The 21046-nt window shown below is 42.3% G+C and overlaps 1 protein-coding gene across 3 annotated transcripts in view; it reads left to right on the top strand.

The window, feature by feature from the left end:
- Positions 1-9620: 9620 nt before the first annotated feature.
- AOAH (acyloxyacyl hydrolase) overlaps positions 9621-21046 on the top strand; it is a 74906-nt gene continuing 63480 nt past the window's right edge. Inside the window, exons 1-2 of one of the 3 annotated variants that reach the window (XM_083868524.1) lie at positions 9621-9641; positions 10266-10420. In XM_083868524.1, coding sequence (XP_083724650.1) covers positions 10267-10420 — 154 coding nt within the window. In that variant the 5' untranslated portion in view covers positions 9621-9641; position 10266. Of the gene's footprint in view, positions 9845-10265; positions 10421-21046 lie in introns of all 3 variants that reach the window. The other 2 variants (XM_083868523.1, XM_083868525.1) reach the window with 2 other exon arrangements.

Here is a 21046-nt window from a genome sequence, read left to right as displayed (position 1 = left end):
CCTGATAAATATGGGCGGAGAGTTTTAGCTAAAAGTTACAGCTTATCTTCATCTGCAGCAACTGTAGTTATTTTTGCTAATCATCAAAAGAAACTGGATGTAGGATTAAAGCAAAGGAATGATCTAGACACATGAATTATGAATTTTGCATCATGAATTATTGCCTAAAATAGTGTGATGCACCAAATACATTTAGGGCAAGTGTTCTTTAGATTTGAAAGACTGGAAAGGACACTAGCTTCAGGGAAAATAATTAGTTTCTTTCTTTATCCTAAAAATAAAATTGGGCAACTTTCCTCTATCTATTTGACATCTAATAGTTTCTAAACTCTTTGTACAAATTTTGCCACAGTGATGTTTTTGGGTCTTGGCTTCTCATCTTTAAAGGCTTCACTAGGATTTGATTTTCAAAAGGTCGGTGCTAAGCATTTGCCAAAACCCATCTGTCATCAGGGAAATGGAGCACCAAAAAACAGACAACAAAACCCAGATGGTTACTTTTAGGCAGGAGCATGATTCTCTGTATCTTTTCTACCTCCTCTTACTTCCTCATTGCTGAATGCCACAAACTTGCAATGTGGCATAATTAAAATTTCTTAACCAACTTTCATGGTTTCCACATCACAGCTTTGGGCCAGGGGACTTCCTTCCTGGAGGTCATTCAAGGAACTTGGCTACAGAGGGTGAAAAGGGGAAAGGGTTGAGTAGAAGAAAGACATTGGTGAGAGCTAGATACCCAGATCACTGGATAGCTTCATAAATAACTTTATTAGCCTCTCTCAAGGTCTGTGGCTTACCCCACTTGGTGTTAACCACAGACTCACTGATGAGACATCTACTTGTACACTGTGACCCACTTCTGCCGCAGCCCAAAAGAAACTTTGGTCTACTACCATTCCAACTCCTAATACAAAATGAAAATCCCTGTCTTGCACCTTATCTTTTATCTGGACATTTCCCAACACCACTATCTCCGTATCGCTCCAAGGCAAGATTATTCAGGCTCCCTGCTGGGGATCTGCAGCGTCTATGCTGCACAGAGGGAAGGACTCACAGAGACTGCAAAAAGAGCTGTTTCCAATATGCATGGACTAGATTTGGGCATACTCAGATACACAATTATTATCATTTCCGCTTCCCCAAAATCATTTGGCATCTGATCATTGCTGAAAGTGACTGCCTGCTTGTGCTAAATTCATAGCCCAGAGATCTCCAGAACGTACCTGTTCTCTGCTCTGTGTGATGGGGATCTAGTGAAGAGTGAGAGACTTGCTGCTGGGGTGCCTGTGTGCCACCCTTTTGTGAGTCTGAGAGAGCTACATTTGTTATTTGGTCCCCAAAATGCATTTCCACTTACTCATTCTTCCAGAAATGGTGAAGAGGTGCCCTTTTCCTTCAGGACGTGTAGTTTGGGGAGTGAAAGTCACTCGCCTCCACTTTGTTATCTTCCAGGCACAGTGTTAGAACAAGATCTTTACTCAGATATTTTCATTTTGAGAAAATACTCCAGTGAGGGAAAGGAGTTTTATTGGAGGTTATTTAACACCCTCAAGCTTTGTTGCTAATTTATGTTGGTAGCTTTAAATATACGCAAATGCTGAGACTAAATGATGAATGGTGGCAAAAAAGTTACAGGGAGAAAAAATACACAAATACTCCAGTGTTAATTTGTTTTCTATACCAGGAAGATGGGGGAGATATTACTTCTGTGTCACATTTCAGTAAAATTGGATGAAATTCCTGAGTCTTCTTTCTTTTTATCATTTGGTTGTATAGCATTCACTCTACATTATTTAGGCAAAGAAAAGAGAATCCCTGGTGTGGTGTCCAGCATCTTAATTTAAATACAAATTAAAAAAATTAAAAAGAAAAAAGGGAGAGGAAAGGTTGAACTATACTTCTTCATGGCTGTGGACATTCTGGTGCAGAAAAAGGAGGTTGATCCAGCATCAGCAGGATTAGAGTCCTTCATCGTGGAAGACAGATAGATTTGCAAGGCAGAAGATTGCCTGCTCATTTTCTCTGAAAAATTTAGTTGGGTGGATTTTGCTAAAGCCTATGCCTATACTCCTGATATTTAAATAACCTTGTAGTGAACATATATCAGGGTTTGAAAAGGATTCAATAACTCATTGAAATATATTACAGCTCTTTTTTATGCATCCAGAGCAAGAGCAGAAAGACGCCAGAAAGGTATTATAAGAGAGTGAACATTTATCTGAAATACTATTTATATTTCATTGAATTGGCTGAAAAAGACTGTGGAAGGCCAATAATGAGTGAGGGAGGCAGGCAGCTGTCCCACTGTGCATGAAGGATGGTGTCTTGATCGATGATTTAATGACTCCAACGTGTGTGGAGGGGCCAGAGACCAGGCAGCTGACCAGGCAGAAATATTCTGTGTTTAAGGCACAGCTTGAGTGGGGGAAGGAGAGTGATGCAGTGCCTGCTTTCCCTCTCACTAACAGTTTGATGGTCCTTAGGCTGCTGGTTTTGATTCTCATGGGGCCATTCTTCATTGTGAAGGCAGGAGTCATGCCTGCCTTCTCCAGGTTCAAGTCTCTTTCGGGATGAATTAGCACGTCAGATTTGCATCAAACCCCAGCTGCTCACCTTACCACATCCCTCAAGAAGGGGCCCAAACAAACACTGCTGTGTTTAACAGAATATTTTCTCTAAACCCCTAATTTTTGAAATGGGACTGAAAAGAAATGAAAATACAGCTCTGAGTCTGAAGCTAGAAGAAAAGGTAGAGGAAAGAGGTAGATCTGTGGAATGCCCAGACAGGGTAAGAAAGGATGAAAGGTGTTCTGAATAGGGAGCCATTTTGGAGAGGCATGTGTCTGCTTTATGGTGAGGTATCTTTGAACAGTGGTAGATAAAAATAGCTGCCTTTGTCATCCTCTAGGATATATGCAAGTCTAAACCATCAATATCTGATATCAGCATAAAATCTGATGCAACTGAAAGACAAAGTGCAAACAAACCCTCCATGAATTTTCAATGATAGAGCTAGGCAAATTGTGACAGAAGAAGTTTAAACTGAGTATTAGGAAGAATTTCTTCATGGAAAATGTTGTCAAACATTAGAACAGGCTGCCCAGGGAAGCAGCCAAGTCACCATCCCAGGAGGTATTTAAAAGATGTACAGATGTGGTGCTTAGGGACAGGGGTTTAGTGGTAGATTTGGCAGCACTGGGATAACAATGAGACTTCATTATCTTAAAGGTCTTTTTCAATCTAAATGATTCCATGATTTTGTGATCTGAAAGGTGAAACGTTAAGAGATGACCTCATGCCTGAGTTTGGCTTGTCTGTATAAGACTAGATTATCAGTGCAGTCTTTACTGACAGCTACATCCCCCTCATGTTCTTCAATTAAAGGATGTATATTCCTCCAAGTGCTTTGAGTTCTTTCATACAACCTGGCTTCTCTAAAGAGCATGGCTGGCTGGCCAGTGACTTGCCTAATCAATATTTGAGAAATCAGCCTGCACTGCCTTTTCATATTCACCTATGATTGATGAATACCATTCCTGAAGGGCTATTTTGCTGATGGAAGTTGTCCAGATCAGCTGCAGGTCTTTTATTATCAAAACAAATCAGTGAAACATCTATTTAAAATAACCAAAAAAACCCCACAACATCCCCCACCCTGTTATTGAATGGCAAAGTGCCACCACAGTACATATGTTACAGAGATCCCATATCTGAGTACAGAAGTCCCAGTACAAGCCTCAGTCAATATGCTTAAATAATCTTGTGAACTTTGGTATGTGCTAAAAATGCCTCCAGTGACATTCAGCACTGTTTCCTAGCCCAAACACTGGAAATAATTATCTTCTATTAGCACCTGTTCTGTGTTGAGATTAAGAGGCTGTTAAACTGCAATTCTTTTATTTGCATTACTGGAGGAAAGATCAAATGGAACGACCATAATCAAGCATTTATTTTTCTTCTTCTTTGATGTTGTGATGTTCCCCTTGTAACCACTTACAACCTGACAAGCTTTTGCCCCACCACCCTCCACCACAGTTTCATCAGCACTAAACGGGGAGCCTGACAGGGGGCTGCATTTCTGACAAAAGCCAATGCAGTAGCAATAGCGCTGCAGGGATCGATGCAGTAGATGGGATTTTGGCTTGCCTAGCAGGCTACTAGCTATTTATGGCAAGGCAATAATCACACTGAGTTGGTAATGCTTGGATCTCGCTTCTCTGGGATTTAAATGAGTACCCAAACTGCAGGGCAGCAGAGAGTCTGTCCCAGGCTTCCTGACTTGTATTTACAACTGGCTCTGAGTGACTCTCTTATCTAAGGCCTCTAACAAGTCTCTCAGTAATATTGCCACACTCTCTTGCTCCTTAATTGCCTGTGTTGAGGGTTTGGGGTATTTTTGTCTAGATAATAGCAAGAATTAGGTCTTCTTTAGATTGGAAAAGGCCTACAGCTGTGCCCACAGAACTCAAACTGCAAAATCTATGTTAGTAAGATTACTTCTGGATTTGTAGGGTCATCTACACATGGTAGAGAACACAATAGCAAGGTTTGTTTTTCTGTGCTAATATCAAACAACTAAGGAAATGTACTGCATCACCAATAATCACAGAGTCATAGAATCATTTAGTTTGGAAAAAGACTTTAGGATCATCAAGTTTTGCATCACTGTCAAGTCCACCACTAAACCATGTAAATCTCTATAGGGGTCCTTACAAGCAGTAGTGAGAAATTCTGAAGATGTAGTTCATCTGACCTCCACTTTGCAGAAAGCCATCTTTAGTAGAAAATCCAAAGTCACTCCCTTTTGTCAACCCTAACAGCCAGACCTTCCCAGAAGTGCAGAACCTGCTGTGAACAAGTGTGCAAGGTGATGTAGCTGTGTTTTTCATGTGTTCTCTGTTTGAAAGCCTTAAGAGGCTTGTTCCCACATCTTGTTGTATCCAAACTGAAGTAAGTCATGTCACTCATGTACATTTCTAAGAGCACAGATATCAACAGCCTTTCAAGCTGGGACAGCTAATTTCATTAAAGGTGGCAGAATAAAGGATAATCATCTCAGCTACAGCATGGCAATAACTTGGAACAAATTTTTGGATACAAGTTTAAGAAAATACTGGTTCGAATGCTTTCCCTGCAGCTTTGAATGACAATGAGATGGAGAGACTCTGAAATAGACGCATAACTTGAACTGCAAGCAGCAACTGATAAGGAAACTGGGGCAGAGGGAATGACTCAGTTGGCTGTGGTGCAGTCGCAAATCCACATGGGGCTCTGGAAATGTTCATCCGTGCCAGTGATAATGCACCAACCACAGAGATGCTTATGACAGTCAGAGAAATTTGGAGAGCAGTAATGAAAAATAACCAATGCAAGAAACCACTGGGAGCTTCAGAGTCAAAGGGCGCAAAGGACAACGTTTTGAAAATAAAAGGAAGAAAAGGGACTGAGAGGATCTTTGATCTAAAGGCTTCTTCCTGCAGGTTTTATCTCTCCAGACACAAAAATACAAGGCTTATATCTATTCCCTTAAGAACTGAACAGCACGTCAAAGAGGAAAGGGAGAGAAAACCTTTCAAGATAACATTTAATCATCATAAAAATGCATGCATGAATGTGACAAAGAGGAAAAAATGCATAAATCTTTAAAAAATCATTATGTAAAAGAATTTAACCAAACAAGAAAAAAAAATGCAGTGATGTGTGCAGTGACTTGGACAGAATGGGATAGAGAAATATACACTGCCAGCTGAGCTCCTTTTGTAAGATCACTATGTCATATTTCTTTTTTCAACTAAGTGGCCCCTAATCCTGACAGACAACAAATCAATTCTTGCTTGTCCTGTTTGGGGGCATCAATGAAGTTTTTCCAGTCTCTTTTCTTTTCAATGGCTTTGTCCAATGTATTTGCTGTATACATAAACAAATCTTTAGGAACCCATTATAGAAAGCAGCATTGAAACTAACTTCATCCTTGCATCTCATTTCACAGTTCTAGTGGCAATCACTTATTGGTCCCTAAAGCAGGGGGTAACTCTTGAATTGTGTTTAAGACCTGACTCAGAAAATCAGAAACACTGACTCAGTTCCATTGCATCTCTGTCAGGGGCAGCAAAGATGGAGGCTGAAACTGTCCCTTGGCTGATTTGGTATCACCACCCAAACCGATGAACATCAGGTGTCAGGAACTCATATGGAAACACAAGAAAAGGAGAAGTGTTGTGGGTCCTTCAAACTCCTGAAGCCACACTCCTACTCTTGGGATCAGCCTAGAGGATGGTATTTCTTCACTACCTGCACATGTACCCTAACAGCGATCTGCCATCATGGAAATTCGGGCTTGTCTTTGCAGGTTTTGCCTCAGGTTTTTGGCAGCCATCATGTGAGCAAGTTTCTCTCAGTTCTGTTTAAACTGAGAGAGACTTGAGGGTGTGGCTGGAGTTCTTGGGCTGGGAGTTACTGAGGGGAGCACCTCCATGGGCCCCTGCAGCCTCTCTAGTGACCCCCAACCAAAGCTCTCCCCTACAATGTGTGTTCCCCACACATCACACTTGCTACTGGCCTGTACATGAGGATATGGTAACTGAGATTTAGCTCTGAGGACCCCTACATGTGCTAAAACACCCAAAAAACATAGACTGGATCAAGCTGGGTGAGCTAAGCAAGCTCTTCAGTGTGTCCTGGCATCCTGTGGGCAAATACAGACAGCTGCAGGACTTTCCTTCAGAGCAGAATTCAACCAAAACTCTGCAAAGTAAAGTACATCCCTCCTGGTCTGTGTGCTGAATGGAGGGAGCTGTGGGCCTCCCCATTTCTTTAGCAGGAAGCAGCAGTGTATATCATGGATATACATCTGTATTTATTTATGCATATATGATCACTAGTCCAAAATCAACCTTGAAAAACTTCAACTGACTCTATGTCTTCTGCCTAATAGCAAGAGAATGACTGTGGAGCTGGGTTATTACAGGGCATTGAGGGTTTCCATCTGCAAGAGGTGGTGATCTCACAGCCCCTCTGGCTCTGCACTGTCCTTGCCTCCTCTTCAAAAGCAGCAGGTGGAGATTCAGAGAGACAAAATGTTGACTGCGTTCTCAGCACTATTTAGGTGAGTAATGCTGCAGGCAGGTACTTTGTGGGGTGTCCAGGAGCACTTCTTCCTCCACCCACTTGGCTCTCATGGTCCCCAAAGGCAAGTGTCAGGGCTCTTAGGCACTTGTGGGCTATAACAACCCTAAGCAACCCCACCAGCCCTGAGAACCCACCTGAACTACATTCCTCTGCCACCTGGCTGAACCTGCTGCAAGCCCAGGTTGCAAACACACTGAAAAAACAATAGAGCTGAGAAGACAAAGATGGTCAAAAGCTGTAGGGTGGCCCTGCTAGACCCTTTTGGGGTCACTCTCTGCATCTGGTTTGCAGAGGGCTGAGGTCCCTTTGCTCCAGCTCTCATATTCTTTATTTCTAGGCAGGCAGCATCTCCTGAGTCACCCTTGATCTAGGTCTGCTTCTCTGACTTGGGTGTTGTGCTCAACCTCATGGAAGCATTTATGATCAAATCCCATCCTTTGGGACAGGTCTAATTTGTTTCTTACCTCCCATTAACATCATTTATGCACTTACTAAAATTAAAAGGCAACACCAGGTGCTCCTTTGCTCCTGTACCAAGACAGCTTTAGGTATTAATGTGTCAGGGACTTGGAAGTAATATAAAATCTGCTTGGCAAAAGGCAGGATTTGCTATCTGATTTGAGTGGGAAGAAGAAAGATTTCACACACGGTCTGAGGAGGGGCCAGTGGATGGGGATTCACCTTCCCAACTGGCCATTAAATCTAAGTATGCAAATCCCTCATTTCTCTCACCAGACTGGAAATTTTAAAAGCTTTGGAGTTTTTTTTTCCTTCAATTGGTTTAAGAGCTTAACTAATGTGTGAGGTACAGTGCAAAGCAGCTCTGTGTTACACATGGAGTTATCTCACCACTCTTTCCACAGGCTAAAATGAAAGAAAATCACACAGCTGATTACAGGCTTCAGCTACATGCTTTGCAGGTTTACATGCCTGGGAGCACCTTGGGATCTATCTCTATACTTTCTAAGTGCTGTTGTTTTGCTTTGTGTTTTGCAGTAGATATAAAGCAGAGACCATTCTGAAGACCTCTCTGCTAGGAAGGTTTTTCTTGCCTATTATTAGCACTCTGCTTTTGCAGCCAGGCAATATGCAGAATTTTAAAGGACTTCAAAGTGTCATTGGGAACCAAGTGATATGTGTTAAAAAGGGTTTAATGGAGCTGCAGTCACTGTAGCAGTGTCTTTTTATAGCAAGTTTTTACAGCGTTAAGAAAAACATCCTGCAGATTTCAGTAGGATTGGCATATGGATAAGGTACTTTGCACTATGGTTTTTGTTTATCTACTATTAAAAAAAATTAAAGAAAATCAGCATTGCTAGCTATAGGGGGAATGATAAGCAGAAACAGTTCTGCAAAACTCAGGCAACAGCTATTACCTTTATTTGGGGTTTAATTATTTTTTATATTTTTCAAAGGAAAGCATATATTTGAAAGCAAATGGCTCATCTCAAAGAATGGAAATACAGAGTGATTTGTATTCACATTGAAGATTTTATAGTCTTATTTTTTTTTTCCCCAGAGCCACTGGATTATATCACCATTAGCACAAGGCAAATCCTCCTTATCAAAGTTGAGGCAAACTTTCTGGGACTGTCTTCAGAAAGTCATAGGGGAGGCGCCCAAGGAAGGAAGTGGTTTGCAAAAAACACATTAAATACTGAAGCAGATCTAATCCATGTGTGACCATGTTGATCTGCAGCAATTTGGATGGGAATCATTGATTTTATTATCTTCTCTAGTTTTTCTTTTTACAACACCACTTATAGGTCTGTTTTAATTATTCCTGGGAAGCATGTAGGGATACTTTATGAGACAGACTCCTCATTGTTCTTTAGCAACCCATGTCATTGGCCTGCCCACTTCTGAAAGAGGCAGACAAAGAATGGAAAGGAAAGATGAGTACCCATTGCCCACTCTGAGGGGAAGAGACTTGCCCAGGTGGGACACAGCATTGGCCCTCCGGTGCCTCAGTCCTAAATCACCTCCTTAAAGTCATCCTTGCATCCACAGTGTCTGGGATGTAGCTGTTTGGACTCGTTCCACCTCTGAAGTCATGTCATTTAAACATGTTTTACTGTGTTTTTGCTTCAGGCTGGGGAATGGCTGGTTTATGCCTTGTCTGAGGGATTAAAAAAAATAGAGCCAGGGAAACCTTTAGTTGTTGTCACTGCCAAAGCAGGAACAGCACAGGATTTCTCAAGGCTCTCAGCAAACAAGCAAATGTGCTCAAAGCTGATGGGAACAGGGGTTCAGCTCCCAGTGCTACCCTCACACTGGCAGCTGCCTCCCATCCCTATGCCTCAGTCCCAGCAGAACTAGAGCCCTGGCAGAAGCCCAGCACGGCATCCCCGTCCCTCCTGGCCCTGCGGCTCTGTCTTGAGCAGCTTCTTTCATTTTTCACACTCAGTCCTCCCGAACGGAAACCCTGGTCAGAAATTTCACAGAAGCAGCCAGAGGATGTTTTCTTTCTTTTCTGCAGAGGAGGGCAGAGGAGTGACGGCGCAGGGGGAAGGGTTTGTAGAGTTGGTTTTCTTTTTTTTCTTTTCCCTTTTTGCAACACTAGTTGTTCAGGGGAGTGTCCTGTGTTATTAATGCTGAGTGGCTCTGGCAACCACTGTGGTTCAAGGTCGTTAGTCATCTGCTGCTACTGCAGGAGACACAGGAGCGCTGAGCCAGAGCTGTTCATCCAACCCTCTTGGTCCTCCCAGGCCAGCAGGTTGGGAAGAGCTGCACATGGGGCAGCGGGGTTGCGTGGGGGTGTGGACAGCAGCCTGGGGCCAGGGCCACAGGGGCATCCTCCCAGCCTGGGGCATCCTCCCAGCCTGGCCACGGCGTGCCCAGGTCTGTGGGACCTGCTGGGTTTAATGGGTGGTAGGGCCTGAGAGGGGCTGAGGAGTCGGGAGACCACCTGTGATGTGTGAGTGTGGGATCCTCCAGGCATCCCCTGAGAGGGCAGATATCTCTGTCCCCCCTGGGAATCTGTCCCTGTGTTACTTACAGCTGCACAGGCATGCCAGTCTCCTTTCTCCAGCACTCCTTTCTCCAGTATCAGCTGCACTGATAATCCTTCAGAGTTAAGGGAATACAGGTCCACCTGCACCCTTCCTGCCTGATTTCTTCCTTTTTTCCTTCCTTAGGATGAAGGAGTCTAGGCAAACATTCCTTAATTTACTCTGCATCATCTGGCTCTTGCTTCTGCTGAAGGCTGCCTCTTCCTCCCCTCTACCCCGTGGAAAAGACCCACGACCCCCTTCGCTCCCCTTTGGGCTGTACAAAGGACACACCTGTGTTGGTATGTATCCAGGTTTTGTTTGTCTGCTGGACTAGTGCATTCCTTACTTCACTGGTGAGCTGAGAGTTGCTATTCACATCATAAATTGCTCCTTTATCTATTTTAACAGCTGTACTGCAAAATACTTGTAGTCTTTGCTGAAACAGCCACTGAAGATTTTGCAAGGCCATCATGGGATCTGGAATTATTTTATGATTTTGTTTTTGACTGGCTGCTTCCCAAAGTTCATGTTTTCGCTCTGCGGGGAACGGCATCTGAAAAGTTGGCTTTAATGTCTATAGGTCTGGGATCTGGAAATAGGATGTTATGAGGTCCTAATGTTTCTCAGAGTTCAGAATGCATTTTGCTTCACTGGCAGGAAGGCACAGTTCCCTTCAGACTTGCTCAGGGTCTCCTCATTGATTTCAGTTCCTGGAAAACTATTCTTAAGAGTGGTTGAGATCTTTGTGGTCTGGATGGTCTTCTCTGGATAGCTGGGTTGCAAAGGCTGCTTCCTCATATTTCCTTTCCTTTCTGTGTGCACATGTGTCCGCATGACCCCTACTGAACTGGGGCAAGTCAGCAACCCCCTTCTCACGTGACTTCAGTGACTGTGGTCATCCCCACAGCACCTGTAGCTGAGGGCAGGTATCCTATAGTCTCAGCTGGCTGATTCCCAGAGCAAGACTGGTAACACTGGAGTCAATGTAATCTGCAGCTATCTCTGCACCAGAAATATCCTTGGCATGGCAGTCCATATACCTAGGGAGATGTGGTAGCTTATATTTTTATGTGTGCAAATGGATATGTCTTATGCATTACAATCAAATGCTTTAGTTTGTCATCAGTGGGACCTGTTGATCTTACAGGCCTTTTTCACCCTAAAGATTTCTATTATTCTTTTCCCAAGGCACCTTTATGCTATGTCATAGCTCTCTATCCTTTGGAAGGAAGTAATTCTTTCCACTGTGGCTTGGGGAATACAGTTAGAAATAATAATCCTAAACTTGATAAAAGCAAGTTTTTGCTTCACTTCTGAGCCACCCACGGTACCCCTGACTGTTCTGGTGGAACAGGGTGAATCAAAAGGGTAGCAGAGTCAGGGTGGTGAGGGGGTTCAGCCACCAGCCAGAACATGAGAATAAGAGGTGAAAAGCAGAAATGTCTGTGAGGGGCTGGAGCCATGCAAGTGGTGACCAAGCAGGTGGCAGAGCTAGGGGGAAGTGTTGTTGTTTAGTGGTGAGATCTGAAGGCAGCTACAGTTTCGATGGCACAGGAAAGGCAATGATCATGCTCATCTGTGGGATTTTTACACTAGTGGTTTTTAGATGTCAGATTGTGAGTGTGTCTACCCTTTCCATCCTGTTGACTCAGAAAAGTTCTAAATTCCACGTGTTACATTGAACTTGCCTTGTGCAAGATAACTTATCTTTTTTCCCTTCTAAAGGGAGGAGAGCTGTGCTAGCCCCATTGCTGGGACCACTGAGCATTTCTTTGTTCAGGGAGGAGACGTGAAAAGCACTGCCTCCCATACCAGTTTCTCTTTCAGAAATGTCCCTTCAGCTAAAAACATCCTGTAAGCTTGACTCAGGACTCAAACAAACTGTGCCCACCTCTGTAAACCACAAGATAAAAATGTGTGGGTAGTGCTAAAAGAGCATGAGCCAGGCCTGGCAGGGAGGGCTGATGGCTGCTAGCCCACCCCTAGGCTTTCACTGATTAGCTGCTCATTTGAATAAGTCTCAAAAATCCTGTGTCCCTTCCTTTTCTCAAGCAGAAAGGGAAGGTACGGAGGAATTGATGGTTGCACTTGCCATGGCTTGGAGCAGGGGTAATGTCAGCTCTTGCATTTGAATCAGTGACCAGCCCTCTTTGGAGCAGAGAGTAAGGCAAAATCAGCTTGTGATTTCCTCCCAACAGCTCAACCCCAGATACTTAGTTGGCTCAGTTTGCCATCTGGGAAGGTAATGAGAAAGAGACATGGGTACTTCTTCTGTGTCTTCTTGGCCTTATAGATCAAGGCCAAGATGATTTCATAGAATTAGAGAGAATGATACAATAGTTTGGGTTGGAGGACACCTTAAAGACCCTGTAGTTCCATCCCCCCTGACATGGGCAGGGAAGCTTCCACTGCATCAGTTTGCCCAGAGTCCCATCCAACTGCCCTTGAATAGTGCCAAGGATGGAGCATCCACAGCTTCTCTGGGCAACCTGTTCCCATGCCTTCTCACTGTCACTATGAAGAATTTCTTCCTTAAATCTTATCTAATTTTTAATGTGAGAAATTCCTATTTCTAAATGCGTAGGAGATTTCCTTGAAGAAATGGATTTTTTCATTCAAGTTTAAATGTGTGGTCAAGTGTCTAACCTTTCAAAGTTATGTGCCTCACTTTTGTGAGGGAAATGAGGTGGCTGCAAATTTAATTTCTGATGACTCCTGTGTGTCACCTGCATGATTGAGTTTGCTATGTTAGTAGCCAAACCCAGTCAGAAAGTGAATGCTCGTTCAGTAACAAAACCAAGAAAATATTTTCCATTAAGACTTTCCACTGAGAGTATCACACTTCTTGAAGAAGTATGTGGAAATAATATGACAGGAGAGCAAAGTGCAGCCCTGTTACCCCTGTTCAATGTGATACAACTTGGTTGCTTCCTCCTTCTGTTCCCCTTGCTTGCAGCACTCCCTGGGTAGGCACCACCATCTGCCCCAGTATATTCCAGTCATACTGGCAAAGCATCCAGGCAATTCAAGGAGCTTCCCTGCCCTTAGCAGATCCTGGGAAATGTATTTTGGGTAGGCACCTATGTGCTGATATGGAACAGGGCTGGAGGAGAGGAGGGTGTGCCTCTGGTGACGTTTAGACAGCAGTTTAAATCACCTTTCACTAACTGTAGAAAGAGTCACATCATTTTTCTGCATTTTCCTGAAAGATCTGGCTGCTTCATTCAGAGAAGGGCTTTTCATAATTGACTTGATGCACAGACAAAACAACTGGAGGGTTGCCACCTATAAAAGGGGGTTTAATACTACTGCACTTTAGAGCTATGGCAAAGAGGGGAAAAGCACCCAATAATAACCCAACCAACTACAGGATCAGATGTAGTATACCTAAGCAATTCCTAACCATCTAAGATAACTGGTCTGTAGCAGTACCTAGCCACAATCAGATAAATAGTCTTTCTTTGGCCTGGTCACAAGAAAAATTTTCCCAACATCTGACAGTCTTTTTTCTCCATCAGTATTTCCTTTCTCCCCAGGCTGCTAAAATGCCACCACTTTTGCATTCCGTGAAATCAGCTCAGGACCTTCCTCTGGGCTTTCTGCATGCTTTGCATGTGATATATTTTTCTGGTTTTCCCTTATGAGAGATAAAAGGGCTTTTGTAAGTTTTCCTACGTGCAAAAGCCTGTGAAGCTGTTTTCCTCCTGCAAAGGCAGTGAGGTTTTGCTCTGTGCAGTGGTTTGGGAGCTGGATGCTGACTCTGGCTTTCTTTTCTGGGTTTGTTACTGATGGGCAGCATGGCTTAAGGGATTTATTTGGGATGAGGCCTAAAAATCCTTTTGTTGAGTTCAGCCTGGCTGTTTCAGTGTGGCATCCTGAGAAAGAGATGCTGTGTACTTTTTTCTCAAAAATTAGACATGAATGAACCCTTCATATACTCAGGTCTTTACTTTCCCATCTAAATGAGGAAAATGCTGCCAATTTCAAAGGGCAAGCAAAGTTTTACTTAAGTTAATCTTAAGGTACCGAAAGACAGTACAGTAACACTGGTAAACTGTTGACACTGGTGTTAATGTTTCATCATTTTTCTACTGATTTTTAAAGCTTTTATTCAATTCCACCCTTAATTACAACAGAGCCCTTCAAGGTTTTTCGCTAATTGCTCTGTTCTCTAGCAAAGGTGACTCCATTCAGACGTACCTGAAGCAACATCAAAAAAGGCAGACACTGGCCTGGAGGATGCAGAAAGTGGGGGAGGCACTGAAAGACAGACAGGAACTTCTGTATTCATCTCCCTTCAACATAGTAAGAAAGGAAATTTGGGGAATAGTAGATCAGTCAGTTAAACATCAAATCCTAGAAAAATTCTGCAATAGTTAATAAAACTTTTAAAACATCTTTCAAAAGTACTGTCAGATCAATCTAATTTTCTTTGCCAATGGGGTAATGCCATGTAGGCACGGAATAAGAAGCAGATATTATAGCTGGGCTTTTGTAAGGCTTTTGGCACTATATCAGCATTAATCTTATGCTTGAGAGATGTGTGACAGTGATTAAGCTTCTATAGGGCAGAACAAAACTGATGGGTAGTCTTGTTCAGAAAATAAATACTAGTGACTCACTCCCTAAGCAAAAGGATGGACAAAATCAGCTCTTTCTTGAACTTCTCTTTTGAATATACTAGCATTCCCCTTTTTAATTAGCCAGGATAATGAAATTCGTGCTATTAAATTAAATCAGTTCATATAAAGCTGGAATTGTTTGCAAGTAAAATGGAGGGCAGAATTAAATGCAAAACAAGCTTGACAACTTGGAGTACTTGCATCTGAAAAGGTAATTTCAATATGGGAATGTTGAAGGCACTCACTTGAGCAGAAACAGTCAGTGACACACACAGCAGATGAGGAACAACCAGCTGGGTAACATCCCTAAGGAAGATCATCTGGGCTTGTAGTGGCACAAGGATGGCATGCTGTCACGAAGCACACACAGCACGCGCGCACCGAGACGTGCGAACAGAAGTCAGCTTGCAAGACATGTGAAGTAACCTGTTACCTTTCTCAGCATTGACAAAGCCTCAGAGGAATTTCTGCCTTCCCTTTTAGGGCCTTGCATCAAGAATGATGCAGAGTGACAGGAGGTTTCAGAGAAAAACAAGCATAAGCTATAAAAGAAAGAGTGAATAAATTAGAGTTAATTAGTCCAAAGAAGAAAACTTGAGAAAAGACATATCTGTCCGTGAAAACATTACAGGCGTGATCCATTCTCCAGGTTCATAAGAGCTATGGCAAAAAGGAACAGAAATGGGTACCAGTGGGGACATTCAGGTTAGGAAGAGGATTTTCCTATGACAGTGATAAGTGAGCAGAGAAATAAGTTCTTGAGAAATCTTAGACATCTTTACAAATTGTGTCTGCCCTGTCCCTTTGCAATGGCCTAGACAGTGTAGATCACCTGCTAGGACAGAGGTTTGTAGGAGGACTTACTCCAGGCCAGCATTTCTGGAGTTCTGTGCTGTGACTGTGAGAAGCATTTGCAAAAAGCAGCATTTATTTGTTTCCCCTCCCCACAGCAGACTGCCCTGCTCTATTGGCGGTTAACTTTGGTTGCCCTTTTCAGAACAAGGTGTTTAGTCAGGGAGCCCTCAATAGGGCCAGACAGCAGTGCTCTCTCAGTTCTCTGCTAGGAAGCAGAGATCCTGTGTGTCAGCAGCCAGAAAAGCAAATTTCCCCATCTTTGTGCTCAATATAATGCCATTCTCAGCAGCCTTTGCGGGTCACCAGCTCCATTCAGCCAGGAGCACACAGCTCCTAGCATATGAAGAAGCATGTTTTTGAAACGTATTTTCAGCTCTGATTGCATTAAAGGATGGGTGTTTCTGAGCTACCAGCAGAGTAAAATGCTGACCTCTACCTGTGCTGATTTGCATGATAGTCATTGTCCTCAGCAGTTTGTCTAGCTGTGCATGAGTGCAGGGATGAAATATGCCCCTTGGAGTGGCAGCAGGACCAATGACGTTGGGAGTTCGCGATAACTTCGCACAATGGAACATGCCAAATGGAGTTGGAGGCTTTTAACAACTGCGTTCAGAAAGAGTGGCTGTGCACATATTGTCTGGGGGGGCACCATGACAAAAAATATAATTTACAGCTCAGTGAGTTCTGTAAAAAAGCCTTGCCCAATATCAGTGTAGCACCACAAAGTATTTTACTCTAAAAGGATGAGAATCAACTTTGATTACAGCTAAGTCAGTTTCCAAGCCATAGCAGCTCTGCTCACTTCACCAGCATTGCTCCCTTTAATCAGCAACAAAGTTTGACCTGATGATCATCAATAAATACTAAATTTGACCATAACATTTTTCCCTATGATTATACTTTAGCTAGAACAAACACAGGTATGGGAATAGTACAGTAGAGATACTAAAGCAACCACTCAGCAACTTTTCAGCAACTGATAGTAAAAATTTCCAAAATCACTCCCAGTCTTACTGAAAGCTTATGACTGTAAAATGTATATAGGTCTATTGATTACCATGAAAAGATGTGCTCACCATGCCAACACATCTATATCTATGTGTGTGTAAATACACAATCACATCTGTGTGCATATGTAGACATAGGTAGTCTTGTAAATTTTACATTACTGATGTTTGCCTTGTGTATAATAATAATTTTATTGATTGGATGTTGATTCCCACGTGTGTGCCTCTCACTCTTGTTCATGTGTTAACCCTACATGCAACTACTGCTCATGTTTAAGGTGATCACTTTTGCTGCTTTTTGTAACTGTACATCTGAAAAAAGGTTTCTTGCATTTAGAATCCTGAAATGGTGAAGCCTTTACAACAAGGATAAAGTTATCCACCTACATTAACACTATACCAGCATTTGGGCTTCAGTTAATTTTCAATACCCTTTCCTGGTTTGGAAAAGAAAAATATGTTTGTGTCACACATACAAACAGAGGGGCTTTTTTCATATTAATTAATACAGAAAACATTCTTGTTGGAAATGCCTGGGGTTATAGATTTTGTTAATTAGGGGTCTTTAAAGTATAAAGTAGGAAACACAAGGGATACATTTGGCTGCCAGGTATGGATACCAGAGTCTTCCAACTAGATGGAAACTGAATTTTCTGCACTGTCATAGCTGTATCAGAGACCTTGTTGTATGTCTAAATGAAACAAAAATGAATGACTGGAGCTCTGAAATTATGGTGCCTGAGGTGGCCCACTGCTTTTGCATGAGCAACAGAAATAATAACTGACGTTATGGGTTTTGCTGGAATTTTGTTACAAATGCACTCAAAATGCTGCTATTTTGATATTAATATTTTAAAAATGTTTTTAGTCACTGTGTAATTTAGTGCTCAGTGGCAGGTTTGTCAATAGTGCACCATTTAGTATTTCCAAGATATTTCATAAGACTTAGGAAATTAGAGGTGAAAGGGTCTTGTATATGCCAACATATTTAAATATGGATACCTATAATTATGTTCCATCACTCAATATCTCTGTAAAATACATTAATTCTGTAAATGGCATAGGAAGCAAAGTCTGAGTTAAAGGACTTTATCACTCAGATCCATTTCCAAATTACCTTTCAAAGCAACAAATCTTCTGGCTGTATATGGGAAGATAAGTGTTCTTACTTTGCATATACGGTTATGTCATTTGAGCTGAATATTTCATTGAGCTGGAATGAAATCTTGAGGTTATAAAGGGCTGTTCTTTGAAAGTATCAGCTCAGTAATGAGAAGTAGTGCAGGAAGGTAATATGGATATTGGCCCCTATTAGCAAAGGAATATACAGTAAGTGAGATGCTGGCACAGAGTGCCCAAAGAAGTTGTGGTTGCCCCAGTGCTCAAGGCCAAGTTGGACGGGGCTTTGAGCAACCTGGTGCACTGGAAGATGTCCCTGCCCATGACTGGGGGTTTCAACCTAGATGATCTTTAAGGTCCCTTTCCACCCAAACCATTCTACGATTATATGAAAAAGAAAACATTCCTGTATTGTAACTTTGCATAACCAGGGTCTGCCTGCACCTAGAATACTCACATGGATGTCCTCATCTCAGAGGAGGAAACCTTATCTCTTATTAGCTCCCCATGTGAGTTTCAAAGAAGAATGTCTTGTTCCAGGTTGAACTGGAACTGGGTAAATCTAATCTGGAAAGAGGTGTTTTTATGCCAGAACAGCAGCGTCAGCACAAGGAGTAGCAATATCCTCTTTTGTAGACAGGTTCTTGGGTCTCCTCACCTGTAGGCTTTAAGAAATGCCTTGGGGCTTGGCATTGTTCATAAATGCAAGAAGCTAAGACTCTGTTTTGGGAAAGCCTTCTTCTTCTGTATAAAGCCAGGAATGTGAAAAATTACTTCATGTATACGGAGCCAGGCTGGAGCAGACAGATTTTTGAGGCAGAGGTTTGCCCTGTCACCAAACAAGGCTCCAGGTCCTGCTCTACCAGGAGCAAGCAGAGTGGCTGCAGAGTGGTCACAGCCTGGTCAGCAGTATTTACAGAGAGCTATTTGTGTCCAAGGCCATTGTTTGGACTTATGTCTTGCTTGTATTCTAGGGGTACATTTAATTTATGGCTGGAGAGGTGACAAAGAAATCCTGCATCCAAAAACATGAGCAAAGGATGGCAAAAGAGGATGTGCCAGGTGCCACAAAACCCATTTAACAGAGTTCTATTCAGGCACATATACCTACAAATCTAAAACAGAGAGGCAGCTTTCTCTATCCAGATACTTTTTGACATCCCTAGGTATAATTCTAATTATAGAGCCTTTCAAACTTGTGCAGCAGAAGTGGATTAAGTTAAATAGTCTGCTCAAACTGCCAGAGGCTTCACAGCTAAGCAATGAATTCCTCTAGTTCTGATTTTATTATTGGGGTATGATTTTTTTTTCTTGTGCTTATTGGAAATGACATTTTTTTATTACACACTACCTTCAAATATATGGAAAGAAGTACTTCCTGATATGTGAGTTTTCACCTTACTGAACTGAGCAAAATGGTTATGGCCTTGTCTTATCTCTTCAGAAATTAATAGCAGATGGGACAAGCCATCGCTAAAAGCGACAGGCATTTATTAATACCAGACTCTAGTTTCTAATGCCTGGTAGGTATTATAATACCAATGAATTTCTTTCAGAGAAAAACATCCTTCAGCCTGTCAAGGTATTGAAACCTATTATTGAAGTGAGACAGCAGAATCAACTTAGTGAAAGTTGTTTCTAAAGTAAATCATGTGCAACAGTAAAAAATAAAAAATAATAAAAAGAGAGATAGTAATTTAATGATGAAGCCTATTTACGTTGCCTTATATGTGTCCAGCTCATGATGAGAAATAAATCATATCTAAATATCTAGTAAATTAAAAGGAAGCAATAGCTGCTAATGACTGGCCAGATCTGGACATGCTTTTCTACTGATGCCAGAGTACTAAAAAGTTTATATTCTTGCACATGTCATGAGTAATTAAAGCAGTGAGATTTTTACAGTCAAAGACATCTGATTTCCCCTGCCCTTTTTAGCTATATAATTATTTTCCATTTTTAGCCAGTGGAATTAAGACCCATTAATAACTAGGAAAACTGGTCAGCATTTTTTTTCCTGCCACTCAATCCAGAGGAAGATGATAAAAAATAGAGCAGGTTTGTAGTAAAAGCATGGGTAGTCTGAATTAACTTTCATTTATAGACACTAACCTTTTGAAGTTTTACCTATAGCCCAACACCAGAGATAAGTTCTCCTAGAGGATAAATCTGAATTACTGGGGAGGCATGTTTCCATGAAAAAAAACAGGGAGCCTGTGTAGGTTAGGCTGCCTCTGCTGCAATGAGTCCCATTAGGACATTCCTCCTCTCTCCTCACAGGGTTCAACGTTTTTCCTGAGTATTTTAGAATCTCCAGCCCAAAAACTTCTCCTGATGACATCAGCCTTAATGAAAGGCTTTGAGGTCAGCAGAGCCAACACATGAGCAAGCATCCCCCAGGGCACAGCCCAGGGCAGCAGACCACAAGGAGGAAGGAGAGGTCAACCCAGGGCAACTGATAAAAGCTCAGGCAGATGGGGACGACAGAGACCAGACCAGGCAAGAGTACATGTTGGTGGAATGTGCTCCCTGGGAGCACCTTTCCTACCAGAGCACCTGGAGACTCTCCAATTTCACTTCCAGAGACCCCAACTGTTGTGCCTAAGGAAGGGCAGATACTTTTGAAAGTCAGCCAAGACTTTCTCTGTCAGCTTGTCCCATGGAGCGTGGCGTTTCGTGTGGAATAACTGTGTTTGAGGGGGGAGCATTTGGATAATGAAGGTGTGGTCTGCAAGTGCACAGAGTGGGGAGGGTGGAAACATCCTCCCTGATAGTGAAGATGAGTTTATGAGAGCAAACATTTTAAAGTTCAGCTCTGTGCTTTTTCCCAAGTAATCAGGCTGTTATTATTGTTATTTATATTCATATAGCATCTAGTAGCCTGAGGTACTGCATTAAGTACTGCTCAGACTCAGTGTTGGCTCCACTAATCCTCATGTGAAGCAGATTTGCCTTTGGGCCTGGTTCAATAGACACAAAGGTGTCTATCTGACTTAATCAACATAAAAAATTTTCTTTTAATTACTATGAGACTGCTCCTTGAGTGGGGCTACCTGCATGATTGTGTTTGTAATTAAAAATTGGGTTTCTGTTTTGTAGAGCTGAACCAAAAATAGCTTTTTTTTTTCCCCCACTCCCTCTGTGGTTCTTGGACAAACATGAGAGAGAAACTTACATCTTCAGTGGAGATTGTCTTGTTATATAATAGAGAAAAATGGAAATATCAATGGTATTTTTATCCTCAGCCCAATTTCTTGGATTTTGAGCTATTTGTCCATAATCCCTTTTGTCTGCAGCCCCTGGCTGCAGGTGCAGGAGCACC

This window comes from Zosterops lateralis (assembly GCF_965231275.1).
Source record: "Zosterops lateralis genome assembly, chromosome: 1".
NCBI classification, from domain to species: Eukaryota; Metazoa; Chordata; class Aves; order Passeriformes; family Zosteropidae; genus Zosterops; species Zosterops lateralis.
Note: the sequence above shows the minus strand (reverse complement) of the source record. Positions and strands in the feature narration are given on the sequence as shown.